The 24,000-nt window shown below is 52.2% G+C and overlaps 2 protein-coding genes across 8 annotated transcripts in view; one reads left to right on the top strand and one right to left on the bottom strand.

Annotated features, from left to right (window-relative positions):
- Positions 1 to 5,903: 5,903 nt before the first annotated feature.
- PROSER3 (proline and serine rich 3) lies at positions 5,904 to 20,269 on the bottom strand. 3 transcript variants are annotated; one of them, XM_069947470.1, is made up of 13 exons: positions 19,820 to 20,268; positions 16,793 to 16,878; positions 12,157 to 12,265; positions 10,912 to 11,159; positions 10,694 to 10,830; positions 9,280 to 9,338; positions 9,114 to 9,202; positions 8,728 to 9,029; positions 8,128 to 8,303; positions 7,641 to 8,042; positions 7,248 to 7,461; positions 6,199 to 6,280; positions 5,904 to 6,043 (listed from the first exon to the last, which is right to left on the bottom strand). In XM_069947470.1, exons 2-13 carry the CDS (start codon positions 16,801 to 16,803, stop codon positions 5,998 to 6,000), a joined length of 1,875 nt encoding a protein of 624 aa, XP_069803571.1. In that variant the 5' UTR covers positions 16,804 to 16,878; positions 19,820 to 20,268; the 3' UTR covers positions 5,904 to 5,997. The 3 variants fall into 3 exon arrangements, with proteins under 3 accessions (XP_069803571.1, XP_069803572.1, XP_069803573.1); XM_069947471.1 differs by lacking the exon at positions 19,820 to 20,268 and adding an exon at positions 19,703 to 19,789; XM_069947472.1 differs by lacking the exon at positions 16,793 to 16,878 and having other exon boundaries at positions 19,820 to 20,269.
- Positions 19,890 to 24,000, top strand: part of LIN37 (lin-37 DREAM MuvB core complex component) — a 27,210-nt gene continuing 23,099 nt past the window's right edge. Inside the window, exon 1 of one of the 5 annotated variants that reach the window (XM_069947479.1) lies at positions 19,890 to 20,136. The gene's annotated coding sequence lies outside the window, so the exon portion shown is untranslated. Of the gene's footprint in view, positions 20,137 to 20,190; positions 20,261 to 24,000 lie in introns of those variants that run through there. The other 4 variants (XM_069947475.1, XM_069947478.1, XM_069947476.1 and 1 more) reach the window with 4 other exon arrangements.

The raw sequence follows: 24,000 nt of genomic DNA, 5'->3' as shown, positions 1-24,000 counted from the left end.
TCAATGCTATGCTACGCCTAAGTATAGTGTGATTTCTACTCACCGTAAATTCTCTTTCCCTTGCATCCAAAGCAGCAGCACATATTGGGGAGATTCTATCTTCCTGCAATGATAGGACAGATGGTAACAAGCAATAAAGAGTTAATTCCACACCTATAAGGCCTATGCTGACCTCTAGCCTCCCTGTGTACACTCAGGGTATGATGCATGAACTTTTATACGTACGGTTAGTTTGTGCTGCTGCTTCGGACTACAGGAAAGAGAATTTAAGGTGAGTATAAAATTCTCCCTTCCCTTACGTCCTAAGCAGCAGCACATAATGGGGATCTAGCAAGATCATAGCAAGGATGGGAGAATCCTACAGCAGCCATGAGAACCGCTTTACTAAGGCTGGCTGCCTAGAGGTTCTAACTTCCAGAAGAATAAGACCACAATGCAGGTCTGCATATCTGACCAATGGGCATGCACATCTCCTCCACCCAGGATGTAGACGTTGGCCTTGTGGTACGGGCCTTAATAGATTCTGGTACTTGGAAGATCACCTCTTGGTAACACACAGAGAGTCTGCCTTATACATCTAGATTGAGTGGCTTTTAAGGATTTCCAACCCCTGTTCCTTTCTGGATTCAGCCCTTTCTCCATCCCATCCTGGACCCATCCTTGTAGGTTCACCTTGATTCAGGGAGATATGGGAGAAGTCTGATTGTTCTCACACCAGGATAGAAAATCTCCTTGGCTGGCTCTCAGGGAGGTTCTCTTAGTGGATTCTGCTGTTAATAGCAAAAAATGTGTTTGCCACCGAATCTGAAAAGCCTCAGCCCATCAGTAGGAACCTGCCAATCGTCAGGCTGTCAATCATAGGTGGTCCAGACCGAGACACAATGGTCCAGACCGAGACACAGCCTGCCCTTCTGGGACCATAGGTGAGGAATCTGAGGTTTTAGAGTAAAAATGACATATTCCGATGTATATCAAGTGGCCATTAGGTCCACATAAGAGTTCACCATTCACACTTGGAACCAGCACGTTGCTATGGCTGAAATTGCAAACACACCAAAACACACACAAAAAATGTGCTTCTGCCCACTGTGAATGGTGTTGGAGGAGAGCTGGCCAAATGTGTCTTTCTGCCTGTACCCCCAACGGGGGGGAAGCGGCTGCCGCTACTTGGTCGTGCACTCCACCCAGGTGGTTATTATTATATTTGCATGTACGGTACCCCAGAGCATAGGCTTATTATATGCCATGGAGAGGGCGGAGTACAGTGTATGGTAAGCCTAGAGCATAGGCTCATTATACGCCATAGGGAGGCTGGAGTACAGTGTATGGTACACCCAGAGCATAGGCTTATTATATGCCATGGAGAGGCCGGAGTACAGTGTATGGTACACCCAGAGCATAGGCTTATTATATGCCATGGAGAGGCCGGAGTACAGTGTATGGTACACCCAGAGCATAGGCTTATTATATGCCATGGAGAGGCCGGAGTACAGTGTATGGTACACCCAGAGCATAGGCTTATTATATGCCATGGAGAGGCCGGAGTACAGTGTACGGTAAGCCCAGAGCATAGGCCTATTATAGGCCATAGGGAGGCTGGAGTACAGTGTACGGTAAGCCCAGAGCATAGGCTCATTATATGCCATAGGGAGGCTGGAGTACAGTGTACGGTAAGCCCAGAGCATAGGCTCATTATACGCCATAGGGAGGCTGGAGTACAGTGTATGGTAAGCCCAGGGCATAGGCTTATTATACGCCATGGAGAGGCCGGAGTAGAGTGTATGGTAAGCCCAGGGCATAGGCTTATTATATGCCATGTTGAGGGTGGAGTACAGTGTACGGAAAGCCCAGAGCTCCATCCTGGCATGAGGCCACCTTACAGCGGTGAGATGTTTTAGACGATCAGGATTGAGGCCCAATCCTGTCTTTTACAAGACTTCTACTGGTTGTCGTCCCTAGTAGTCTTAGATATTAAAAAAACACGTATTCTGGCGTTATCCCAAATGACCATGTGGTCCACATAAGGGTGGCTGTAATATCTGGTGATTTACTGGAATAGGGTTATATCGTGGCTCAGCCTTAAGGCCGATGCAACTAGCTTACCTCCTTAAAGAGTAAAGAGACTCATACACCAGGCGAGCCGTGTCCTGTCCAAGCAGCCAGAAGCTGAGCTCTTCAACAAGTAACCTACAATCTCCACCCCGTACAACAAAGCAGAATAGAAAACAATATACATACAAACTCTCCCTCTCCACCTACCACTTGTCCTACAGGACACACATAGGCCTGAGCCTGCTCTCCTCCTACCACTTGTCCCACAGGACACACACAGGCCTGAGCCTGCTCTCCTCCTACCACCTGTCCTACAGGACACACATAGGCCTGAGCCTGCTCTCCTCCTACCACCTGTCCTACAGGACACACATAGGCCTGAGCCTGCTCTCCTCCTACCACCTGTCCTACAGGACACACATAGGCCTGAGCCTGCTCTCCTCCTACCACCTGTCCCACAGAAGGACACACATAGGCCTGAGCCTGCTCTCCTCCTACCACCTGTCCTACAGGACACACATAGGCCTGAGCCTGCTCTCCTCCTACCACCTGTCCTACAGGACACACATAGGCCTGAGCCTGCTCTCCTCCTACCACCTGTCCTACAGGACACACGTAGGCCGGAGCCTGCTCTCCTACCACCTGTCCTACAGGACACACATAGGCCTGAGCCTGCTCTCCTCCTACCACCTGTCCTACAGGACACACATAGGCCTGAGCCTGCTCTCCTCCTACCACCTGTCCTACAGGACACACATGGGCCTGAGCCTGCTCTCCTCATACCACCTGTCCTACAGGACACACATAGGCCTGAGCCTGCTCTCCTCCTACCACCTGTCCTACAGGACACACATAGGCCTGAGCCTGCTCTCCTCCTACCACCTGTCCTACAGGACACACATAGGCCTGAGCCTGCTCTCCTCCTACCACTGGTCCCACAGGACACACATAGGCCTGAGCCTGCTCTCCTCTTACCACCTGTCCTACAGGACACACATAGGCCTGAGCCTGCTCTCCTTCTACCACCTGTCCTACAGGACACACATAGGCCTGAGCCTGCTCTCCTACTACCACCTGTCCTACAGGACACACACAGGCCTGAGCCTGCTCTCCTCCTACCACCTGTCCTACAGGACACACATAGGCCTGAGCCTGCTCCTATCCTACCACCTGTCCTACAGGACACACATAGGCCTGAGCCTGCTCTCCTCCTACCACCTGTCCCACAGGACACACATAGGCCTGAGCCTGCTCTCCTCCTACCACCTGTCCTACAGGACACACATAGGCCTGAGCCTGCTCTCCTACTACCACCTGTCCTACAGGACACACATAGGCCTGAGCCTGCTCTCCTGCTACCACCTGCCCTACAGGACACACATAGGCCTGAGCCTGCTCTCCTACCACCTGTCCCACAGGACACACATAGGCCTGAGCCTGCTCTCCTCCTACCACCTGTCCCACAGAAGGACACACATAGGCCTGAGCCTGCTCTCCTCCTACCACCTGTCCCACAGGACACACATAGGCCTGAGCCTGCTCTCCTCCTACCACCTGTCCTACAGGACACACATAGGCCTGAGCCTGCTATCCTCACCACCACCTGTCCTACAGGACACACATAGGCCTGAGCCTGCTATCCTCACCACCACCTGTCTTATAGGACACACATAGGCCTGAGCCTGCTCTCCTCCTACCACCTGTCCTACAGGACACACATAGGCCTGAGCCTGCTCTCCTCCTACCACCTGTCCTACAGGACACACATAGGCCTGAGCCTGCTCTCCTCCTACCACCTGTCCTACAGGACACACATAGGCCTGAGCCTGCTCTCCTCACCACCACCTGTCCTACAGGACACACATAGGCCTGAGCCTGCTATCCTCACCACCACCTGTCCTATAGGACACACATAGGCCTGAGCCTGCTATCCTCACCACCACCTGTCCCACAGGACAGAAACACACAGGGAGGCTAAAGGTCAGCATAGGCCTTATAGGTGGATGATTAACTCTTTACTGCCAGTTATTATCTGTCCTAACATTGCAGGAAGATAGAATCTTCCCCATTGTGTGCCGCTGCTGAGAACATAAGGGAATGACTAGTATGTGCAATCTAATGATTGTATGTTATAGTCCCCTAGGTAGACTCAGGGCCCTATTACACGGGACGATTATCTTGCGAAAAATCATTAAATTGTTTGAATTTAAACGATAATCGTTCTGTGTAATTGCAGGCAGCGATCAAAAAACGGTCGTATGTCGTTGATCGTTGATATAGATCTAAAATTATCGTTAATCGTTCGCTGTAATTCCATGTTTGTTCGCTCAAGTTCGGCATTTTTTCACTAATCGATCAGTGTAATGGCACATTGTTCATTGTTTTTCTGGGATCAGAAGGAGTAAACGATCATAGTAACGATCACAATAACGATCATAGTAACGATTGTAACTAACGATTATCGTTCTGTGTAATATGGTGAATGATTTCAGGTTAACGATAAACAATCTCGTTTGCGATCGTTTATGGTTAGTCGTTTAAAATCGCTCAGTGTAAAAGGACCCTTAAAAATGTCTTACAATTTTGTTAAGTCATAGCCCCACTGCAATAAAACTATCAATCACCCTTTTCAGCTATTTTAAAAATAAAAACTAACATATTATACATGGTAGCGTGCCAAACTGTCTGATTTAGTAAAATATATTATTCCTGCGCGATGAGCGACGCAAAGATTGCAGATTTGTCATATATTATATTAATAAAAACAAGAGATTGTGGTGCAAAAAAAAATGACAGCCCAAGCAGACCTGACAGACCTGGCGAGGAGGAAAAACCCTCTCCTGTCAGCAGGCCAGAAGCCACCCTACCCCGGCACACAGCATGTGAGTTACCCTCTCCTGTCAGCAGGCCAGAAGCCACCCTACCCCGGCACACAGCATGGGAGTTACCCTCTCCTGTCAGCAGGCCAGAAGCCACCCTACCCCGGCACACAGCATGGGAGTTACCCTCTCCTGTCAGCGGGCCAGAAGCCACCCTACCCCGACACACAGCATGTGAGTTACCCTCTCCTGTCAGCAGGCCAGAAGCCACCCTACCCCGGCACACAGCATGGGAGTTACCCTCTCCTGTCAGCAGGCCAGAAGCCACCCTACCCCGGCACACAGCATGGGAGTTACCCTCTCCTGTCAGCGGGCCAGAAGCCACCCTACCCTGGCACACAGCATGGGAGTTACCCTCTCCTGTCAGCGGGCCAGAAGCCACCCTACCCTGGCACACAGCATGGGAGTTACCCTCTCCTGTCAGCGGGCCAGAAGCCACCCTACCCCGGCACACAGCATGGGACAGTTACTCTCTCCTGTCAGCGGGCCAGAAGCCACCCTACCCCGGCACACAGCATGGGAGTTACCCTCTCCTGTCAGCGGGCCAGAAGCCACCCTACCCCGGCACACAGCATGGGACAGTTACCCTCTCCTGTCAGTGGGCCAGAAGCCACCCTACCCCGGCACACAGCATGTGAGTTACCCTCTCCTGTCAGCGGGCCAGAAGCCACCCTACCCCGGCACACAGCATGGGAGTTACCCTCTCCTGTCAGCGGGCCAGAAGCCACCCTACCCCGGCACACAGCATGGGAGTTACCCTCTCCTGTCAGCGGGCCAGAAGCCACCCTACCCCGGCACACAGCATGGGACAGTTACCCTCTCCTGTCAGCGGGCCAGAAGCCACCCTACCCCGGCACACAGCATGGGAGTTACCCTCTCCTGCCGGTCCCGTCATGTAGAAATCGCCGCCGCCGCATCGCTTGAGGATTCACCTCAGATTTTTAGTTATATACATAAAAACCTCAAATGATATGAAATCCCACAATTTTATTAAGAAAATAGCAATGGCTTCTCAGTGCCATAAATATTACTTTCAGGTCAGACAGGTGAGCGGCCAGAGATGGGATCACTGCTCTCGCTGCTCCAGTTCAGCCAGTCTGGAATCCACTGTCCTGAGGAGACAATGAGAGAGTGTCAACAACTAACACACAACCATTTGCACTGATCTCCAGTCACCTCCAGAGCTGCGCTCACTGCCAGAGACAGTTCGGCTCTTACGTCTGGAAATGCAGCAGAGTTGGACAGTAATGGAGAGGTGAGGCATTACCGGAGTCTGGAGCGCAGGGACTCTCGCTGGTCACGCAGCACCTGAAGCAGAGGGTCATCGGCAAAGTCTGTGCCGTCCGAGTCTGCAATGTGAGAGGGTGGATGAGAGGGCTGGAAAACACCAACAATCATCATACACAAAATACCAGCAGCCAACATATAGAGGGAGATTTATGAAAGGGTGTAAATATACACCTGGTGTAAACTGCCCACAGCGACCAATCACAGCTCCTCTTAGATTTTACCAGAGCTGAAAGCTGAGCTGTGATTGGTTGCTGTGGGCAGTTTACACCAGGTGTATATTTACACCCTTTCATAAATCTCCCCCATAGTGTTCATATAGGAAAGGCCTCATAGCCACGTGTCCATCCCAGGTCATGCACATACACATACACATGCCCAGTGTACATGTGTTCTCAATGGGAAATAAACTGCTGCCAGACTCCTCCTCTTTTGTCCCCACCAGATCCCTCTGTCCTCCTCCTCCAGATCCCTCTGTCCTCCTCCTCCAAACTCCTCTGTCCCTTTGTCCTACAGGCCTCTATGTGCTCTCCTCATCCCTCCAGACCAGTCTGCCCACCCTCCAGACTCCTCTACCCCCCCTACAGGTGGCAAATGCAGATGGATCTGAGGGCAGAGGGGCTTACAGCTCCTCTCATTGAGATCCGGAACTTTCTCCTATAGGGCCCTATTACACGGGACAATTATTGTGCAAAAAAACGTTATATTGTTCAAATTTAAAGAATTGTTCCGTGTAACTGCAGGCAACGATTGAAAAAACGTTCGTATCTCGTTGATTTAGATCTGAACCTAAAATTATCGTTAATCGTTCGCTGTAATTCCACATTTGTTCGCTCAAGTTCCGCATTTTTTTCAATAATCGTCAGTGTAATTCCATCGTTCTGCGTAATATGGTGAACGATTTCAGGTTAGCGATAAACAACCTTGTTTGCAATTGTTTATCGTTAGTCGTTAATCGTTAAAAATGGCTCCGTGTAATAGTACCCATACCAGACTCACTGGAGAGCAGCCTGGAGATGAGACCTGTACCTTCTGCTTCCTCTAGAAGATGAGCAGCAATCTCTATGGTCTGTGGCTCAGCGTCGTCCTGTGTGGAGGGGGTCGGGGGTCTCTGCTGGGCAGTAACCTCTATGGTCTGTGGATCAGCATCATCCTCTGTAGTGGTGGTCAGGCGTCTTCGCTCCCTTTTCGCAGATTTAGTTTTTGGAGATGGAAGAGGCGAGAACAGCCGCTCTGAGATCACCTGTCATGTAATAAGGAGACAAGACAAGAATTCAGTGAAAAAGTTATAGACCTGACAGAAGCCGCCATGTGACCTGATGTCTGTATAGTAATCATTTCAGATGACTTCCCCAATATACGGCGCCCCTAGTGGCCAGTGACTGGAGGTCCACCCAGGCCCAGCATGTCTGCCCCTTTCACCTGCTCCATTGCTCGGTGAATCGGTGATTCAGGAACAGGACTGGCACTGGATCTTGACGGCCCTCTCTGAGCCGCTTCTGTCTTGTCTCTTTTTCTCCCGCATCCTTTAGGTTTTATTTTTTTCTCCTCCATCTGTCGTTCAGGAGGAACCTTACGCTGCTGCCTTAACAGGTGTAACACGCCATCGTTCCTGGGATGAACCATCTCCGTCTGCCTCACTCTGGGGACACACGGCGTGGTCTGACTGTGAACACAGGGCAGGATGTCACACAGATGGTGGAGGTGTGGGGGGATGTCACCTGATGGGGCCACAGGGATGAGAGGAGGCTGTGGTGAGCTCAGTGCTGCCCCTGCTGGCGATACTTGGTACAGTGGATTGGTAGAGACCTCAGTGTGAACGACCTATAGAGAGAGAGGTTAGACTCATGTGCACGGTGCAGAAGGGAACACGATATCACCAGGCACGTCTAACCTGGTCCACACTTACCTGTCTGGGGATCCGGAGTGGAGGAGAAAGGCTGCGTCTGCGGGTGATGACAGGCAGGGTCCCTTCTCGTGCCTGCTCCATCTTCCTTCGCAATCGCCACTGATACAAAATGTCTTCCTCAGGGGTCAGGGGAGCATGGACTCGGATGGATGAGAGGGTGGGCTGCACAACAGGGGCTGAAAAGACACACAGGGTCACATTCTCTAACAGCAGGAGGTGTGACCCAAACCCCACACGATTATATTGTTTTCCTATAATATATTGTGTGTTACTTTTTTAATGGGTTTTATGTAAATTACTCTATGGTGTTGGTGTATTTAGCCTAAGGAACATCATGCCTTGACAAAGCGCAGGAAAGCGTGAAACGGACGTAGGCCATTGAAGGAGCACTCCTAGTGTGTCCTGCAATTCTTCTTAATCAATAAGGGTGTATATATGGTGAGTGCCGCAAAGAATGCTTTTATTGCTTATAATGTGCACTAATATACAAGGCTGAGCACCACCTACACCTTTGAATCTGCGGAGGGGATTTAACTCCTGAACTGCTGGGTCCTGTAGTGCCGGTGTTTACCCCACTAAGAAACCCAAACTTGACATTACCCGTGTCCAGCGTGGGTGGTCTCATCCTGCTGCCGTCACCTATGTCCAGTGGGGGTGGTCTCATCCTGCTGCTGTCAACCGTGCCCAGCAGGGGTGGTCTCATCCTGCTGCCGTCACCTATGTCCAGCGGGGGTGGTCTCATCCTGCTGCCGTCACCTATGTCCAGCGTGGGTGGTCTCATCCTGCTGCCGTCACCCGTGCCCAAAGGAGGTGGTCTCATGCTGCTGCTAGAGACTGTGGACACCAGTGAGGACCCCTGACCTACAGAACTGACGGGACCCCCGCTGCTTAGAGAAGACTCACTGCCACAGGAAAAAGCAACACAAATTACTATAAAAACCACAGACACTAGATGAACGTCCGCTAAAGCCACGGCCACAGCTCACCTCCTCTGTATAAGCTTCCCGGCTCGAAGCTGGAGGCCGGCAGTGTCCACATCATCAGGATACACTACAGACTCACTCAGAGAACTTTCCTGGATAAAACAGAATATGAGACAACCAAGAAAAAGACCTAAATGTACATATGACATGGCAGACATGAGAAACTTACCTCCAGAGTAGGCGTCTTCTCCAGACTGTGCGGAGAGTCGTCCAGGGGAGCCAAGTTTCCTGCATTCAGACATCAATTAAACATGGCCGCTTCCTTCCTCCACCAATAGCGCCTCACTGGTCTACAGGCTGTGAACTGTACTGCAGCTAAGCCCCATGCACTTCAGCAAAGATCCGAAGCAACACAAGCACAACCTGTGGGCAAATGTGCCGCTATTTCTTGAAGAAGTCCACAGTGGGGGATATGCCAGGGGGAGGGGTGTTGGGGAGCTTGTCACAGACAGGAGCACTTCCTCAGCAGATTATTCCTGCCATATTGACTCCCTGGTCAACGTCTAAATGGCTTTAATTATTGACGTTGATTCATTGACAACAGGCGGTGGAGCTCAGGACTGTGCAAGCTAGTGGCCAATGTTAGAACCTTCATCTACTGATCACAGGAACCCCCCCCCCCATAACCAACGTATAGAGACCCTTCATCTACTGATCACAGGGACCCCCCCCCCCCCATAACCAACATATAGAGACCCTTCATCTACTGATCACAGGGACCCCCCATAACCAATGTATAGAGACGCTTCATCTGCTGATCACAGGGACCCCCATAACCAATGTATAGAGACCCTTTATCTACTGATCACAGGGACCCCCCATAACCAATGTATAGAGACCCTTCATCTGCTGATCACAGGGACCCCCCATAACCAATGTATGGAGACCCTTCATATGCTGATCACAGGGACCCCCCATAACCAATGTATAGAGACCCTTTATATGCTGATCACAGGGACCCCCCCATAACCAATGTATAGAGACCCTTCATCTACTGATCACAGGGACCCCCCCCCCATAACCAACATATAGAGACCCTTCATCTGCTAATCACAGGGACCCCCCCCCCATAACCAACATATAGAGACCCTTCATCTGCTAATCACAGGGACCCCCCATAACCAATGTATAGAGACCCTTCATCTGCTGATCACAGGGACCCCCCATAACCAATGTATAGAGACCCTTCATCTGCTGATCACAGGGACCCCCATAACCAATGTATAGAGACCCTTCATATACTGATCACAGGGACCCCCCCATAAACAATGTATAGGGACCCTTCATCTGCTGATCATAGGGACCCCCTGTAACCAATGCATAGGGACCCTTCATCTACTGATCACAGGGACACCCCCATAACCAATGTATAGGGACCCTTCATATGCTAATCACAGGGACCCCCCCATAACCAATGCATAGGGACCCTTCATCTGCTGATCAGAGGGACCCCCCATAACGGATGCATAGGGACCCTTTATCTGCTGATCAGAGGGGTCTCACCTCGGTCTGTGTATGGCTGGCCTCCCCCTATGTGCTGTATACAGCTGGCTATCCTCCCACATCTCTCCGCCATCACCCACCTGAGTCTGCGCGGTCTCTCGGCATCTCCGGGCTCTCAGGAGACGCCGGCAGCCACCAGAAGTCCTTCAGTCCAGACAGTGGAGGAGATCGCTCCCTGCGACTGGTGGGGCGCCCACTGCGGAAGCGTGTAATGTACCTGTCACATCCACCACATGGGGGTCAGACAATATCACATCCTATAGACCCTACTGATTTACTAACACAAGGTATCCATCACCTGGCCAGGACTGATCCTTCACATCCCGGGACCCTCTCCTTGTCGGACATAGTCAGACCCTGATCCCGCTCTGGAGTCTTGCTGCTGCTTTCAGTGGACGGCCACGATTCATCAAAAGGCTCCGAAGAGTCCGACTCTGGAAGGCCGGGGACCAGCTGCTGGGACCCCACAAGGAAGCGGAGATCAGGGGGGCTGAGCGGGTCCGAGAGATGGGGGGGGAGGGAGCGCAGCCGATCAGGACTGAGGACCTGAAGCATGATACACAACAGTAGATACTAAATACAGACTATACACACACATAGTAAATACACAACATACAGACTATCGTCTCTGCCTTTTTATCCAACCTGTTATTTGTTCCATGATGTGACGGAAGGAGGTGAGGCTCTCTCAGCCAGAAGGACTCTTCCTCCTGGAGGTCACCTTACTCTATTGTTAGCCCTTAAATGCTCAAGTCTACATCCCCTACAATACCAGAGATGGTTGATAATCTCAAAGAAACACTTCATTGGGAAATGATTGATACCCTACGTAGTAATGAAAAGTTTCTTTCATGAAAAAATGGAAACTTTTTATAGTGAGTGCTCTGTCTACAGAAGAAGGAAAATTGTTGCATAACAGAATTTCTAATCCAGCTTGGTATCACAAAGCAATGGTGGCAGGTACCCTGGGAGTACTTACCTGTACTTGGTATGGAGCATAGTATGATACAATGTTACTTCATTTATATGTTAGAGCAATAATTGGTTACTTTCTTGTTTGTTTTAATGATTTGTTATATTTATTTATGTAATTTTATATAAGTCTACTGACTTGTCATAGTTTATCTATTATTATTATATGATTCTTTTTATCACTTTGTATTTATGTATAACTTCAATAAAATATTGTTAAAAAAAAACAGACTATATGCACTGTATACACATGTACTATACACACATACACCTATACTATATACACTACATACAGACTATATGCACTGTATACACATGTACTATACACACACACACACACACACCTATACTATATACACTACATACAGACTATATGCACTGTATACACATGTACTATACACACACACACACACATACTATATGGGCCCTTGTTACCCCCCTCCACCATCGCCACTGCCAAGGGGCACAGTGACTTGTAACCCCCTCCCATGCCCTCTGCCGAGGGGCGCCGTGACGTGTAACCCTCCCCAGGGGCACTGTCATTTGCTGTAAGGTAACTGGTGACACTCACGGTTTGTTTCTGCGCCTCTGTAAGCGTCTGGGGGGCCGAGGGGTGGTAAGGGGTCCTCATTCTTGTCTGGGTCGGGAAAGGATCACCCTGGCTTGAAAACACAGCAACGCTGCAGGAAATAAGAGAGACGCATAAGCATCAGCTGTATACACCGTATAGTCATCATATAACTAGTTGTCACATGACTAGAGGGAGGAGTCTCTGGGCCACTGACAGGCTCGGATAAATAGCCTGGAAACTGCTGTAGCGGTGACCGCCGCCCAGGGTCCATCTATTATTAACACCGCGGATCAGCTTCCAGGCCCGGTGGGCGACAACAGAGGAGACGACAGAAGGGAGAACAGACCCCCGACCTCCCCATCTGATGGGTGCCAGACGTATGACCAGGGGTAACACCTTATCCCCGCTGCCCCCTACCTGCACTAATGTGCTACTGCATCACCGGGGACCATCCACCATCCTCTTCACAAACTACGGAAGAAACCCCATAATGTAGACACGGGCCGAAATCTTGCTGATCTGCAGACCAGAGGTTTGGATGGAGAGCCCTTTAAAGGGGTATTCCTACAGGGCTGTGGAGTCGGTAAGGGGTATTCCTACAGGGCTGTGGGGTCGGTAAGGGGTATTCCTACAGGGCTGTGGAGTCGGTAAGGGGTATTCCTACAGGGCGGTGGAGTCGGTAAGGGGTATTCCTACAGGGCTGTGGAGTCGGTAAGGGGTATTCCTGCAGGGCGGTGGAGTCGGTAAGGGGTATTCCTACAGGGCTGTGGAGTCGGTAAGGGGTATTCCTACAGGGCTGTGGAGTCGGTAAGGGGTATTCCTACAGGGCTGTGGAGTCGGTAAGGGGTATTCCTACAGGGCTGTGGAGTCGGTAAGGGGTATTCCTACAGGGCTGTGGAGTCGGTAAGGGGTATTCCTACAGGGCTGTGGAGTCGGTAAGGGGTATTCCTACAGGGCTGTGGAGTCGGTAAGGGGTATTCCTACAGGGCTGTGGAGTCGGTAAGCCGCAGCTCCGACTCCTGAATTTTATCAGGACAGACTCAGAATCAGACTCCCAACTCGGCCTCCTGCTCCTTGATAAATGGCCGGTCATATACCAGGGGAGATATCTATCACACCGGCTGAGCAGCTTCTCCCTAATGTCCTACATGATCCAGGGGCGACTTCTGAGGGAATATATACTGTATATACAGCAGCTTCTCCTGTGTGTGCAGTGGGTGCAGCCAGTCTCCAGCCTCCATGTCCTGAACTACTCACAACTAGACTAGATGGAGCAGGGGGGCTTTTCCTGCTGACATCTCCTATGTTTCTAACTAAATATTCATCCTACACACAGAAACACTAACACTGCCAGATCCCTGTAATATAGAGGTCAGACATAGTGATATAGAGAGGGGGGGGGGGGGTCACACATAGTGATATAGAGAGGTCACACATAGTGATATAGAGAGAGGTCACACACAGTGATATAGAGAGGGGTTACACATAGTGATATAGAGAGGTCACACATAGTGATATAGAGAGGGGTCACACATAGTGATATAGAGAGGGGTCACACATAGTGATATAGAGAGAGGTCACACACAGTGATATAGAGAGAGGTCACACACAGTGATATAGAGAGAGGTCACACATAGTGATATAGAGAGAGGTCACACATAGTGATATAGAGAGAGGTCACACATAGTGATATAGAGAGGGGTCACACATAGTGATATAGAGGGGTCACACATAGTGATATAGAGCGGGGTCACACATAGTGATATAGAGAGGGGTCACACATAGTGATATAGAGAGGGGTCACACATAGTGATATAGAGGGGGTCACACATAGTGATATAGAGAGGTCACACATAGTGATATAGAGAGGTCACACATAGTGATATATAGAGGGGTCACACATAGTGATATAGAGAGGTCACACATAGTGATATAGAGAGGGGTCACACATAGTGATATAGAGGGGGTCACACATAGTGATATAGAGGGGTCACACATAGTGATATAGAGAGGTCACACAGTGATATAGAGGGGTCACACATAGTGATATAGAGAGGGGTCACACATAGTGATATAGAGAGGGGTCACACATAGTGAGATAGAGAGGGGTCACACATAGTGAGATAGAGAGGGGTCACACACAGTGATATAGAGAGGTCACACATAGTGATAAAGAGAGGTCACACATAGTGATATAAGAGGTCACTGTGGGGGCACGCAATACCACGCACATACACACAGCCTGCTGCAGCTATAGCACACACACACACACACACACACAGGACAGAGGTTACAGCTACACTACTTATGTCTCCTCCTCCTCCTCTATATTACACAGGATATCTCCATATTACACTGCTGCTCATATACAGTCATCCAGGAAGAGACCAGCACAGATCTCCCCCCACACAATGGACTCTTCCAGCTCAGAAACAAACTGCCAAATAGTGACCGACAACTTTCCCCGACCACCCTTATGTAATAGGCCCAGTGTCCTATTACTGATATATTCCCCGACCACCCTTATGTAATAGGCCCAGTGTCCTATTACTGATATATTCCCCGACCACCCTTATGTAATAGGCCCAGTGTCCTATTACTGATATATTTCCCAACCACCCTTATGTAATAGGGCCAGTGTCCTATTACTGATATACACTCACCGGCCACTTTATGAGGTACACCATGCTAGTAACGGGTTGGACCCCCTTTTGCCTTCAGAACTGCCCCAATTCTTGGTGGCATAGATACAACAAGGTGCTGGAAGCTTCCTCAGAGATTTTGGTCCATAGTGACATGATGACATCACACAGTTGCCGCAGATTTGTCGGCTGCACATCCATGATGCCAATCTCCCGTTCCACCACATCCCAAAGATGCTCTATTGGATTGAGATCTGGTGACTGTGGAGGCCATTGGAGTACAGTGACCTCATTGTCATGTTCAAGAAACCAGTCTGAGATGATTCTAGCTGTATGACATGGCGCATTATCCTGCTGAAAGTCGCCATCAGATGTTGGGTCCATTGTGGTCATAAAGGGATGGACATGGTCAGCAACAATACTCAGGTAGGCTGTGGCGTGGCAACCATGCTCAATTGGTACCAAGGGGCCCAAAGAGTGCCAAGAAAATATTCCCCACACCATGACACCACCACCACCAGCCTAAACCGTTGATACAAGGCAGGATGGATCCATGCTTTCATGTTGTTGGCGCCAAATTCTGACCCTACCATCCGAATGTCGCAGCAGAAATCGAGACTCATCAGACCAGGCAACGTTTTTCCAATCTCCTACTGTCCAATTTCGATGAGCTTGTGCAAATTGTAGCCTCAGTTTCCTGTTCTTAGCTGAGCGGAGTGGCCCCCGGTGTGGTCTTCTGCTGCTGTAGCCCATCTGCCTCAGAGTTGGCCGTACTGTGCGATCAGAGATGCTCTTCTGCCTACCTTGGCTGTAACGGTTGGCTATTTGTGTCACTGTTGCCTTTCTATCAGCTGGAACCAGTCTGCCCATTCTCCTCTGACCTCTGGCATCAACAAGGCATTTCCGCCCACAGAACGGCCGCTCACTGGATGGTTTTTCTTTTTCGGACCATTCTCTGTAAACCCTAGAGATGGTTGTGCGTGAAAATCCCAGTAGATCAGCAGTTTCTGAAATACTCAGACCAGCCCTTCTGGCACCAACAACCATGCCACGTTCAAAGGCCTCAAATCACCTTTCTTCCCCATACTGATGCTCGGTTTGAACTGCAGGAGATTGTCTTGACCATGTCTACATGCCTAAATGCACTGAGTTGCCGCCATGTGATTGGCTAATTAGAAAGTAAGTGGTAACGTGCAGTTGGACGGGTGTACCTAATAAAGTGGCCGGTGAGTGTATTTCCCGACCACCATTATGTAATAGGGCCAGTGTCCTATTACTGATATATTTCCTGACCACCCTTATGTAATAGGCCCAGTGTCCTATTACTGATATATTTCCCGACCACCCTTATGTAATAGGGCCAGTGTCCTATTACTGATATATTCCCCGACCACCCTTATGTAATAGGGCCAGTGTCCTATTACTGATATATTCCCGACCACCCTTATGTAATAGGGCCAGGGTCCTATTACTGATATATTTCCCGACCACCCTTATATAATAGGGCCAGTGTCCTAATACTGATATATTCCCGACCACCCTTATGTAATAGGGACAGTGAGTGTCCTATTAGAATCTTGCTCATAATATATATTCATGAGCAAAACTTGTGAAATTCATATCAAAATTCAAATATACACAGACCTGTGTGGTGTCCCCTTCTGGGCTCCTGTATACACCGGCCTGTGTGGTGTCCCCCTCTGGGCTCCTGTATACACCTGCCTGTGTGGTGTCCCCCTCTGGGCTCCTGTATACACCTGCCTGTGTGGTGCCCCCTCTGGGCTCCTGTATACACAGACCTGTGTGGTGTCCCCCTCTGGGCTCCTGTATACACAGGCCTGTGTGGTGTCCCCCTCTGGGCTCCTGTATACACCTGCCTGTGTGGTGCCCCCTCTGGGCTCCTGTATACACCTTCCTGTGTGGTGTCCCCCTCTGGGCTCCTGTATACACCTGCCTGTGTGGTGTCCCCCTCTGGGCTCCTGTATTTAATGTACCTGCTCTTCATGGCCAGATGAATCCTTCAGAGTCGCCTTCGCCCCTGGATCGGCTCGCCGGCCTCCGCCCCTGGATCTCGGTGGTCCTGCAGGGATGTAACACACTCATCACAATGCTGAGAAAACAGAAGAGCCAGCCTCATGCCGGGTGTCACCAGGGCAGCCTCTACCACATGAGGCAATCACAGGAAGGAGGCAGCTAGGGCGAATTCTGTATCAAACTGTCTCACATGGAAGAGAATCAGGTTGTGTGGTGTCCCCCTCTGGGCTCCTGTATACACCGGCCTGTGTGGTGTCCCCCTCTGGGCTCCTGTATACACCGGCCTGTGTGGTGTCGCCCTCTGGGCTCCTGTATACACCGGCCTGTGTGGTGTCCCCCTCTGGGCTCCTGTATACACCGGCCTGTGTGGTGTCCCCCTCTGGGCTCCTGTATACACCGGCCTGTGTGGTGTCCCCTCTGGGCTCCTGTATACACCGGCCTGTGTGGTGTCCCCCTCTGGGCTCCTGTATACACCGGCCTGTGTGGTGTCCCCCTCTGGGCTCCTGTATACACCGGCCTGTGTGGTGTCCCCCTCTGGGCTCCTGTATACACCGGCCTGTGTGGTGTCCCCCTCTGGGCTCCTGTATACACCGGCCTGTGTGGTGTCCCCCTCTGGGCTCCTGTATACACCGGCCTGTGTGGTGTCCCCCTCTGGGCTCCTGTATACACAGGCCTGTGTGGTGTCCCCCTCTGGGCTCCTGTATACACCGGCCTGTGTGGTGTCCCCCTCTGGGCTCCTGTATACACCGGCCTGTGTGGTGCCCCCTCTGGGCTCCTGTATACACCGGCCTGTGTGGTGCCCCCTCTGGGCTCCTGTATACACCGGCCTGTGTGGTGTCCCCCTCTGGGCTCCTGTATACACAGGCCTGTGTGGTGTCCCCTTCTGGGCTCCTGTATACACCGGCCTGTGTGGTGTCCCCCGCTGGGCTCCTGTATCCACCGGCCTGTGTGGTGTCCCCCTCTGGGCTCCTGTATACACCGGCCTGTGTGGTGCCCCCTCTGGGCTCCTGTATACACCGGCCTGTGTGGTGCCCCCTCTGGGCTCCTGTATACACCGGCCTGTGTGGTGTCCCCCTCTGGGCTCCTGTATACACAGGCCTGTGTGGTGTCCCCCTCTGGGCTCCTGTATACACCGGCCTGTGTGGTGCCCCCTCTCGGCTCCTGTATACACCGGCCTGTGTGGTGTCCCCCTCTGGGCTCCTGTATACACAGGCCTGTGTGGTGTCCCCTTCTGGGCTCCTGTATACACCGGCCTGTGTGGTGTCCCCCTCTGGGCTCCTGTATACACCGGCCTGTGTGGTGTCCCCCTCTGGGCTCCTGTATACACCGGCCTGTGTGGTGTCCCCCTCTGGGCTCCTGTATACACCGGCCTGTGTGGTGTCCCCCTCTGGGCTCCTGTATACACCGGCCTGTGTGGTGTCCCCCCTCTGGGCTCCTGTATACACAGGCCTGTGTGGTGTCCCCTTCTGGGCTCCTGTATACACCGGCCTGTGTGGTGTCCCCCTCTGGGCTCCTGTATACACCGGCCTGTGTGGTGTCCCCTCTGGGCTCCTGTATACACCGGCCTGTGTGGTGTCCCCCTCTGGGCTCCTGTATACACCGGCCTGTGTGGTGTCCCCCTCTGGGCTCCTGTATACAACGGCCTGTGTGGTGTCCCCTCTGGGCTCCTGTATACACCGGCCTGTGTGGTGTCCCCTCTGGGCTCCTGTATACACCGGCCTGTGTGGTGTCCCCTCTGGGCTCCTGTATACACCGGCCTGTGTGGTGCCCCCCTCTGGGCTCCTGTATACACCGGCCTGTGTGGTGTCCCCCTCTGGGCTCCTGTATACACCGGCCTGTGTGGTGTCCCCTCTGGGCTCCTGTATACACCGGCCTGTGTGGTGTCCCCCTCTGGGCTCCTGTATACACGGGCCTGTGTGGTGTCCCCCTCTGGGCTCCTGTATACACCGGCCTGTGTGGTGTCCCCTCTGGGCTCCTGTATACACCGGCCTGTGTGGTGTCCCCTCTGGGCTCCTGTATACACCGGCCTGTGTGGTGTCCCCTCTGGGCTCCTGTATACACCGGCCTGTGTGGTGTCCCCTCTGGGCTCCTGTATACACCGGCCTGTGTGGTGTCCCCCTCTGGGCTCCTGTATACACCGGCCTGTGTGGTGTCCCCCTCTGGGCTCCTGTATACACCGGCCTGTGTGGTGTCCCCCTCTGGGCTCCTGTATACACAGGCCTGTGTGGTGTCCCCTCTGGGCTCCTGTATACACCTGCCTGTGTGGTGTCCCCCTCTGGGCTCCTGTATACACCGGCCTGTGTGGTGTCCCCCTCTGGGCTCCGACTCCCGTGGAAGAGGGAGAAGCAGGCTGTGTGAGGCGCCCCCCTCAAAAGGAGCACTGTGCTATATAATGATACTGTCAGGACATGCTGGGAGTTGTAGTCTTACAGATAGTGGGCACTGTGCTATATAATGATACTGTCAGGGCATGCTGGGAGTTGTAGTCTTACAGATGGGGGGGTCACTGTGCTATATAATGATACTGTCAGGACATGCTGGGAGTTGTAGTCTTACAGATAGTGGGCACTGTGCTATATAATGATACTGTCAGGGCATGCTGGGAGTTGTAGTCTTACAGATGGGGGGGTCACTGTGCTATATAATGATACTGTCAGGGCATGCTGGGAGTTGTAGTCTTACAGATGGGGGGGTCACTGTGCTATATAATGATACTGTCAGGACATGCTGGGAGTTGTAGTCTTACAGATAGTGGGCACTGTGCTATATAATGATACTGTCAGGGCATGCTGGGAGTTGTAGTCTTACAGATAGTGGTCACTGTGCTATATAATGATACTGTCAGGGCATGCTGGGAGTTGTAGTCTTACAGATAGTGGGCACAGGTCGCCATCACACACAGACTGGCAGTGACACGGGAGATGACAGCACTGGTCCTCTATAGATATAGACATATACAGACAGACACATCCGCCATCGCTCGGTACCTCTTCTTCCGCACTCGAAGCTCCCGCCGTCTCAGGCCGCTGGTCGCCTAGCAACTGTCAACCGCCGCGCAGAATTCTGGGATGTAACGTTCCGTCTGGCGAGACAGGCAAACTACATTACCCGTCATCCCTGAAGAGCAGGAACTGCATTCTTCTGGCGTCATTACGCTCGTACGAAAGGCGGATCTTAAAGGAACGCTTCTGATTAGCTGCATTAAAGTGATATGCAGGACAGAGAACCAATGGGGCAACGTCTAAGATGGAGCGCAGCCAATGGCTAATCGGGAGGCGGAGCTCGGAGAGGAGCGGGTTTTGAGGTGAGTTGAGCCGGTAACGGGGAGCGGGAGTGCGCCGTGTTATGTGGGGAAGGGATCCGCGGCCTCACGACGGTGGTGTGTGTACTAATCGTGAGGTGACGCCTAGTGACATCACTCTAATAAAGTATGACATAGGCCTCCGCCGTCACACTGCAACACGGGATACATCACGGCGTGCAAAGGAATTGTGATAGAACGTGTGTGTGTGTGTGTGTGTGTGTGTGTGTGTGTGTGTGTGAGAGACCCTGTGCTCTGTGTGTGTGTGTGAGAGACCCTGTGCTCTGTGTGTGTGTGTGAGACCCTGTGCTCTGTGTGTGTGAGAGAGACCCTGTGCTCTGTGTGTGTGAGAGAGACCCTGTGCTCTGTGTGTGTGTGAGAGACCCTGTGCTCTGTGTGTGTGTGAGAGACCCTGTGCTCTGTGTGTGTGTGAGAGACCCTGTGCTCTGTGTGAGACCCTGTGCTCTGTGTGTGTGTGAGAGACCCTGTGCTCTGTGTGTGTGTGAGAGACCCTGTGCTCTGTGTGTGTGTGTGACCCTGTGCTCTGTGTGTGTGTGAGAGACCCTGTGCTCTGTGTGTGTGTGAGAGACCCTGTGCTCTGTGTGTGTGTGTGAGAGACCCTGTGCTCTGTGTGTGTGTGTGAGAGACCCTGTGCTCTGTGTGTGTGTGTGAGAGACCCTGTGCTCTGTGTGTGTGTGTGAGAGACCCTGTGCTCTGTGTGTGTGTGTGAGAGACCCTGTGCTCTGTGTGTGTGTGTGAGAGACCCTGTGCTCTGTGTGTGTGTGAGAGACCCTGTGCTCTGTGTGTGTGTGTGAGAGACCCTGTGCTCTGTGTGTGTGTGTGAGAGACCCTGTGCTCTGTGTGTGTGTGTGAGAGACCCTGTGCTCTGTGTGTGTGTGTGAGAGACCCTGTGCTCTGTGTGTGTGTGAGAGACCCTGTGCTCTGTGTGTGTGTGAGAGACCCTGTGCTCTGTGTGTGTGTGTGAGAGACCCTGTGCTCTGTGTGTGTGTGAGAGACCCTGTGCTCTGTGTGTGTGTGAGAGACCCTGTGCTCTGTGTGTGTGTGAGAGACCCTGTGCTCTGTGTGTGTGTGAGAGACCCTGTGCTCTGTGTGTGTGTGAGAGACCCTGTGCTCTGTGTGTGTGTGTGTGTGTGAGAGACCCTGTGCTCTGTGTGTGTGTGTGAGAGACCCTGTGCTCTGTGTGTGTGTGAGAGACCCTGTGCTCTGTGTGTGTGTGAGAGACCCTGTGCTCTGTGTGTGTGTGAGAGACCCTGTGCTCTGTGTGTGTGTGTGAGACCCTGTGCTCTGTGTGTGTGTGTGTGACCCTGTGCTCTGTGTGTGTGTGACCCTGTGCTCTGTGTGTGTGTGACCCTGTGCTCTGTGTGTGTGTGTGAGACCCTGTGCTCTGTGTGTGTGTGTGAGACCCTGTGCTCTGTGTGTGTGAGAGACCCTGTGCTCTGTGTGTGTGAGACCCTGTGCTGTGTGTGTGTGTGTGTGTGTGTGTGTGTGTGTGTGTGTGTGAGAGAGAGACCCTGTGCTCTGTGTGTGTGTGAGACCCTGTGCTCTGTGTGTGTGTGAGACCCTGTGCTCTGTGTGTGTGTGAGAGACCCTGTGCTCTGTGTGTGTGTGAGAGACCCTGTGCTCTGTGTGTGTGTGAGAGACCCTGTGCTCTGTGTGTGTGTGAGAGACCCTGTGCTCTGTGTGAGACCCTGTGCTCTGTGTGTGTGTGAGAGACCCTGTGCTCTGTGTGTGTGTGAGAGACCCTGTGCTCTGTGTGTGTGTGTGAGAGACCCTGTGCTCTGTGTGTGTGTGTGAGAGACCCTGTGCTCTGTGTGTGTGTGTGAGAGACCCTGTGCTCTGTGTGTGTGTGTGAGAGACCCTGTGCTCTGTGTGTGTGTGTGAGAGACCCTGTGCTCTGTGTGTGTGTGAGAGACCCTGTGCTGTGTGTGTGTGTGTGAGAGACCCTGTGCTCTGTGTGTGTGTGTGAGAGACCCTGTGCTCTGTGTGTGTGTGAGAGACCCTGTGCTCTGTGTGTGTGTGAGAGACCCTGTGCTCTGTGTGTGTGTGAGAGACCCTGTGCTCTGTGTGTGTGTGAGAGACCCTGTGCTCTGTGTGTGTGTGTGTGTGTGAGAGACCCTGTGCTCTGTGTGTGTGTGTGAGAGACCCTGTGCTCTGTGTGTGTGTGAGAGACCCTGTGCTCTGTGTGTGTGTGAGAGACCCTGTGCTCTGTGTGTGTGTGAGAGACCCTGTGCTCTGTGTGTGTGTGTGAGACCCTGTGCTCTGTGTGTGTGTGTGTGTGTGTGTGTGACCCTGTGCTCTGTGTGTGTGTGACCCTGTGCTCTGTGTGTGTGTGACCCTGTGCTCTGTGTGTGTGTGTGAGACCCTGTGCTCTGTGTGTGTGTGTGAGACCCTGTGCTCTGTGTGTGTGAGAGACCCTGTGCTCTGTGTGTGTGAGACCCTGTGCTGTGCTGTGCTGTGTGTGTGTGTGTGTGTGTGTGTGTGTGTGTGTGTGAGAGAGAGACCCTGTGCTCTGTGTGTGTGTGAGACCCTGTGCTCTGTGTGTGTGTGAGACCCTGTGCTCTGTGTGTGTGTGAGAGACCCTGTGCTCTGTGTGTGTGAGAGACCCTGTGCTCTGTGTGTGTGTGAGACCCTGTGCTCTGTGTGTGTGTGAGACCCTGTGCTCTGTGTGAGAGACCCTGTGCTCTGTGTGTGTGTGTGAGACCCTGTGCTCTGTGTGTGTGAGAGACCCTGTGCTCTGTGTGTGTGAGAGACCCTGTGCTCTGTGTGTGTGTGAGACCCTGTGCTCTGTGTGTGTGAGAGACCCTGTGCTCTGTGTGTGTGAGACCCTGTGCTCTGTGTGTGTGAGACCCTGTGCTCTGTGTGTGTGAGACCCTGTGCTCTGTGTGTGTGAGACCCTGTGCTCTGTGTGTGTGAGAGACCCTGTGCTCTGTGTGTGTGAGAGACCCTGTGCTCTGTGTGTGTGAGAGACCCTGTGCTCTGTGTGTGTGTGTGAGACCCTGTGCTCTGTGTGTGTGTGTGTGAGACCCTGTGCTCTGTGTGTGTGTGTGTGTGTGAGAGACCCTGTGCTCTGTGTGTGTGTGTGTGTGTGTGTGAGACCCTGTGCTCTGTGTGTGTGAGAGACCCTGTGCTCTGTGTGTGTGTGAGACCCTGTGCTCTGTGTGTGTGTGAGACCCTGTGCTCTGTGTGTGAGAGACCCTGTGCTCTGTGTGTGAGAGACCCTGTGCTCTGTGTGTGTGTGAGAGACCCTGTGCTCTGTGTGTGTGTGAGAGACCCTGTGCTCTGTGTGTGTGTGAGAGACCCTGTGCTCTGTGTGTGAGAGACCCTGTGCTCTGTGTGTGTGAGACCCTGTGCTCTGTGTGTGAGACCCTGTGCTCTGTGTGTGTGTGTGAGACCCTGTGCTCTGTGTGTGTGTGTGAGACCCTGTGCTCTGTGTGTGTGTGTGAGACCCTGTGCTCTGTGTGTGTGTGAGACCCTGTGCTCTGTGTGTGTGTGTGAGACCCTGTGCTCTGTGTGTGTGTGAGAGACCCTGTGCTCTGTGTGTGTGTGAGAGACCCTGTGCTCTGTGTGTGTGTGAGAGACCCTGTGCTCTGTGTGTGTGTGAGACCCTGTGCTCTGTGTGTGTGAGAGACCCTGTGCTCTGTGTGTGTGAGAGACCCTGTGCTCTGTGTGTGTGTGAGACCCTGTGCTCTGTGTGTGTGAGAGACCCTGTGCTCTGTGTGTGTGAGAGACCCTGTGCTCTGTGTGTGTGAGAGACCCTGTGCTCTGTGTGTGTGTGAGACCCTGTGCTCTGTGTGTGTGTGAGACCCTGTGCTCTGTGTGTGTGTGTGTGTCTGTGCTCTGTGTGTG

This window comes from Dendropsophus ebraccatus, chromosome 12 (genome assembly GCF_027789765.1).
Source record: "Dendropsophus ebraccatus isolate aDenEbr1 chromosome 12, aDenEbr1.pat, whole genome shotgun sequence".
Taxonomy (NCBI): domain Eukaryota; kingdom Metazoa; phylum Chordata; class Amphibia; order Anura; family Hylidae; genus Dendropsophus; species Dendropsophus ebraccatus.
The sequence above is the reverse complement of the archived record's forward strand: the minus strand, read 5'-3'. Positions and strand labels throughout refer to the sequence as shown.

Bases quoted from the DNA above. Each gene is read 5' to 3' on its own strand.
- PROSER3 (XM_069947470.1), bottom strand. The intron at 7,462-7,640 runs GTGAAAGGGGCA...ATTACATGACAG, and splicing joins TTCACCGAGCAATGGAGCAG to GTGATCTCAGAGCGGCTGTT. The intron at 6,044-6,198 runs GTAATGCCTCAC...TTGTCTCCTCAG, and splicing joins TCCCTGCGCTCCAGACTCCG to GACAGTGGATTCCAGACTGG.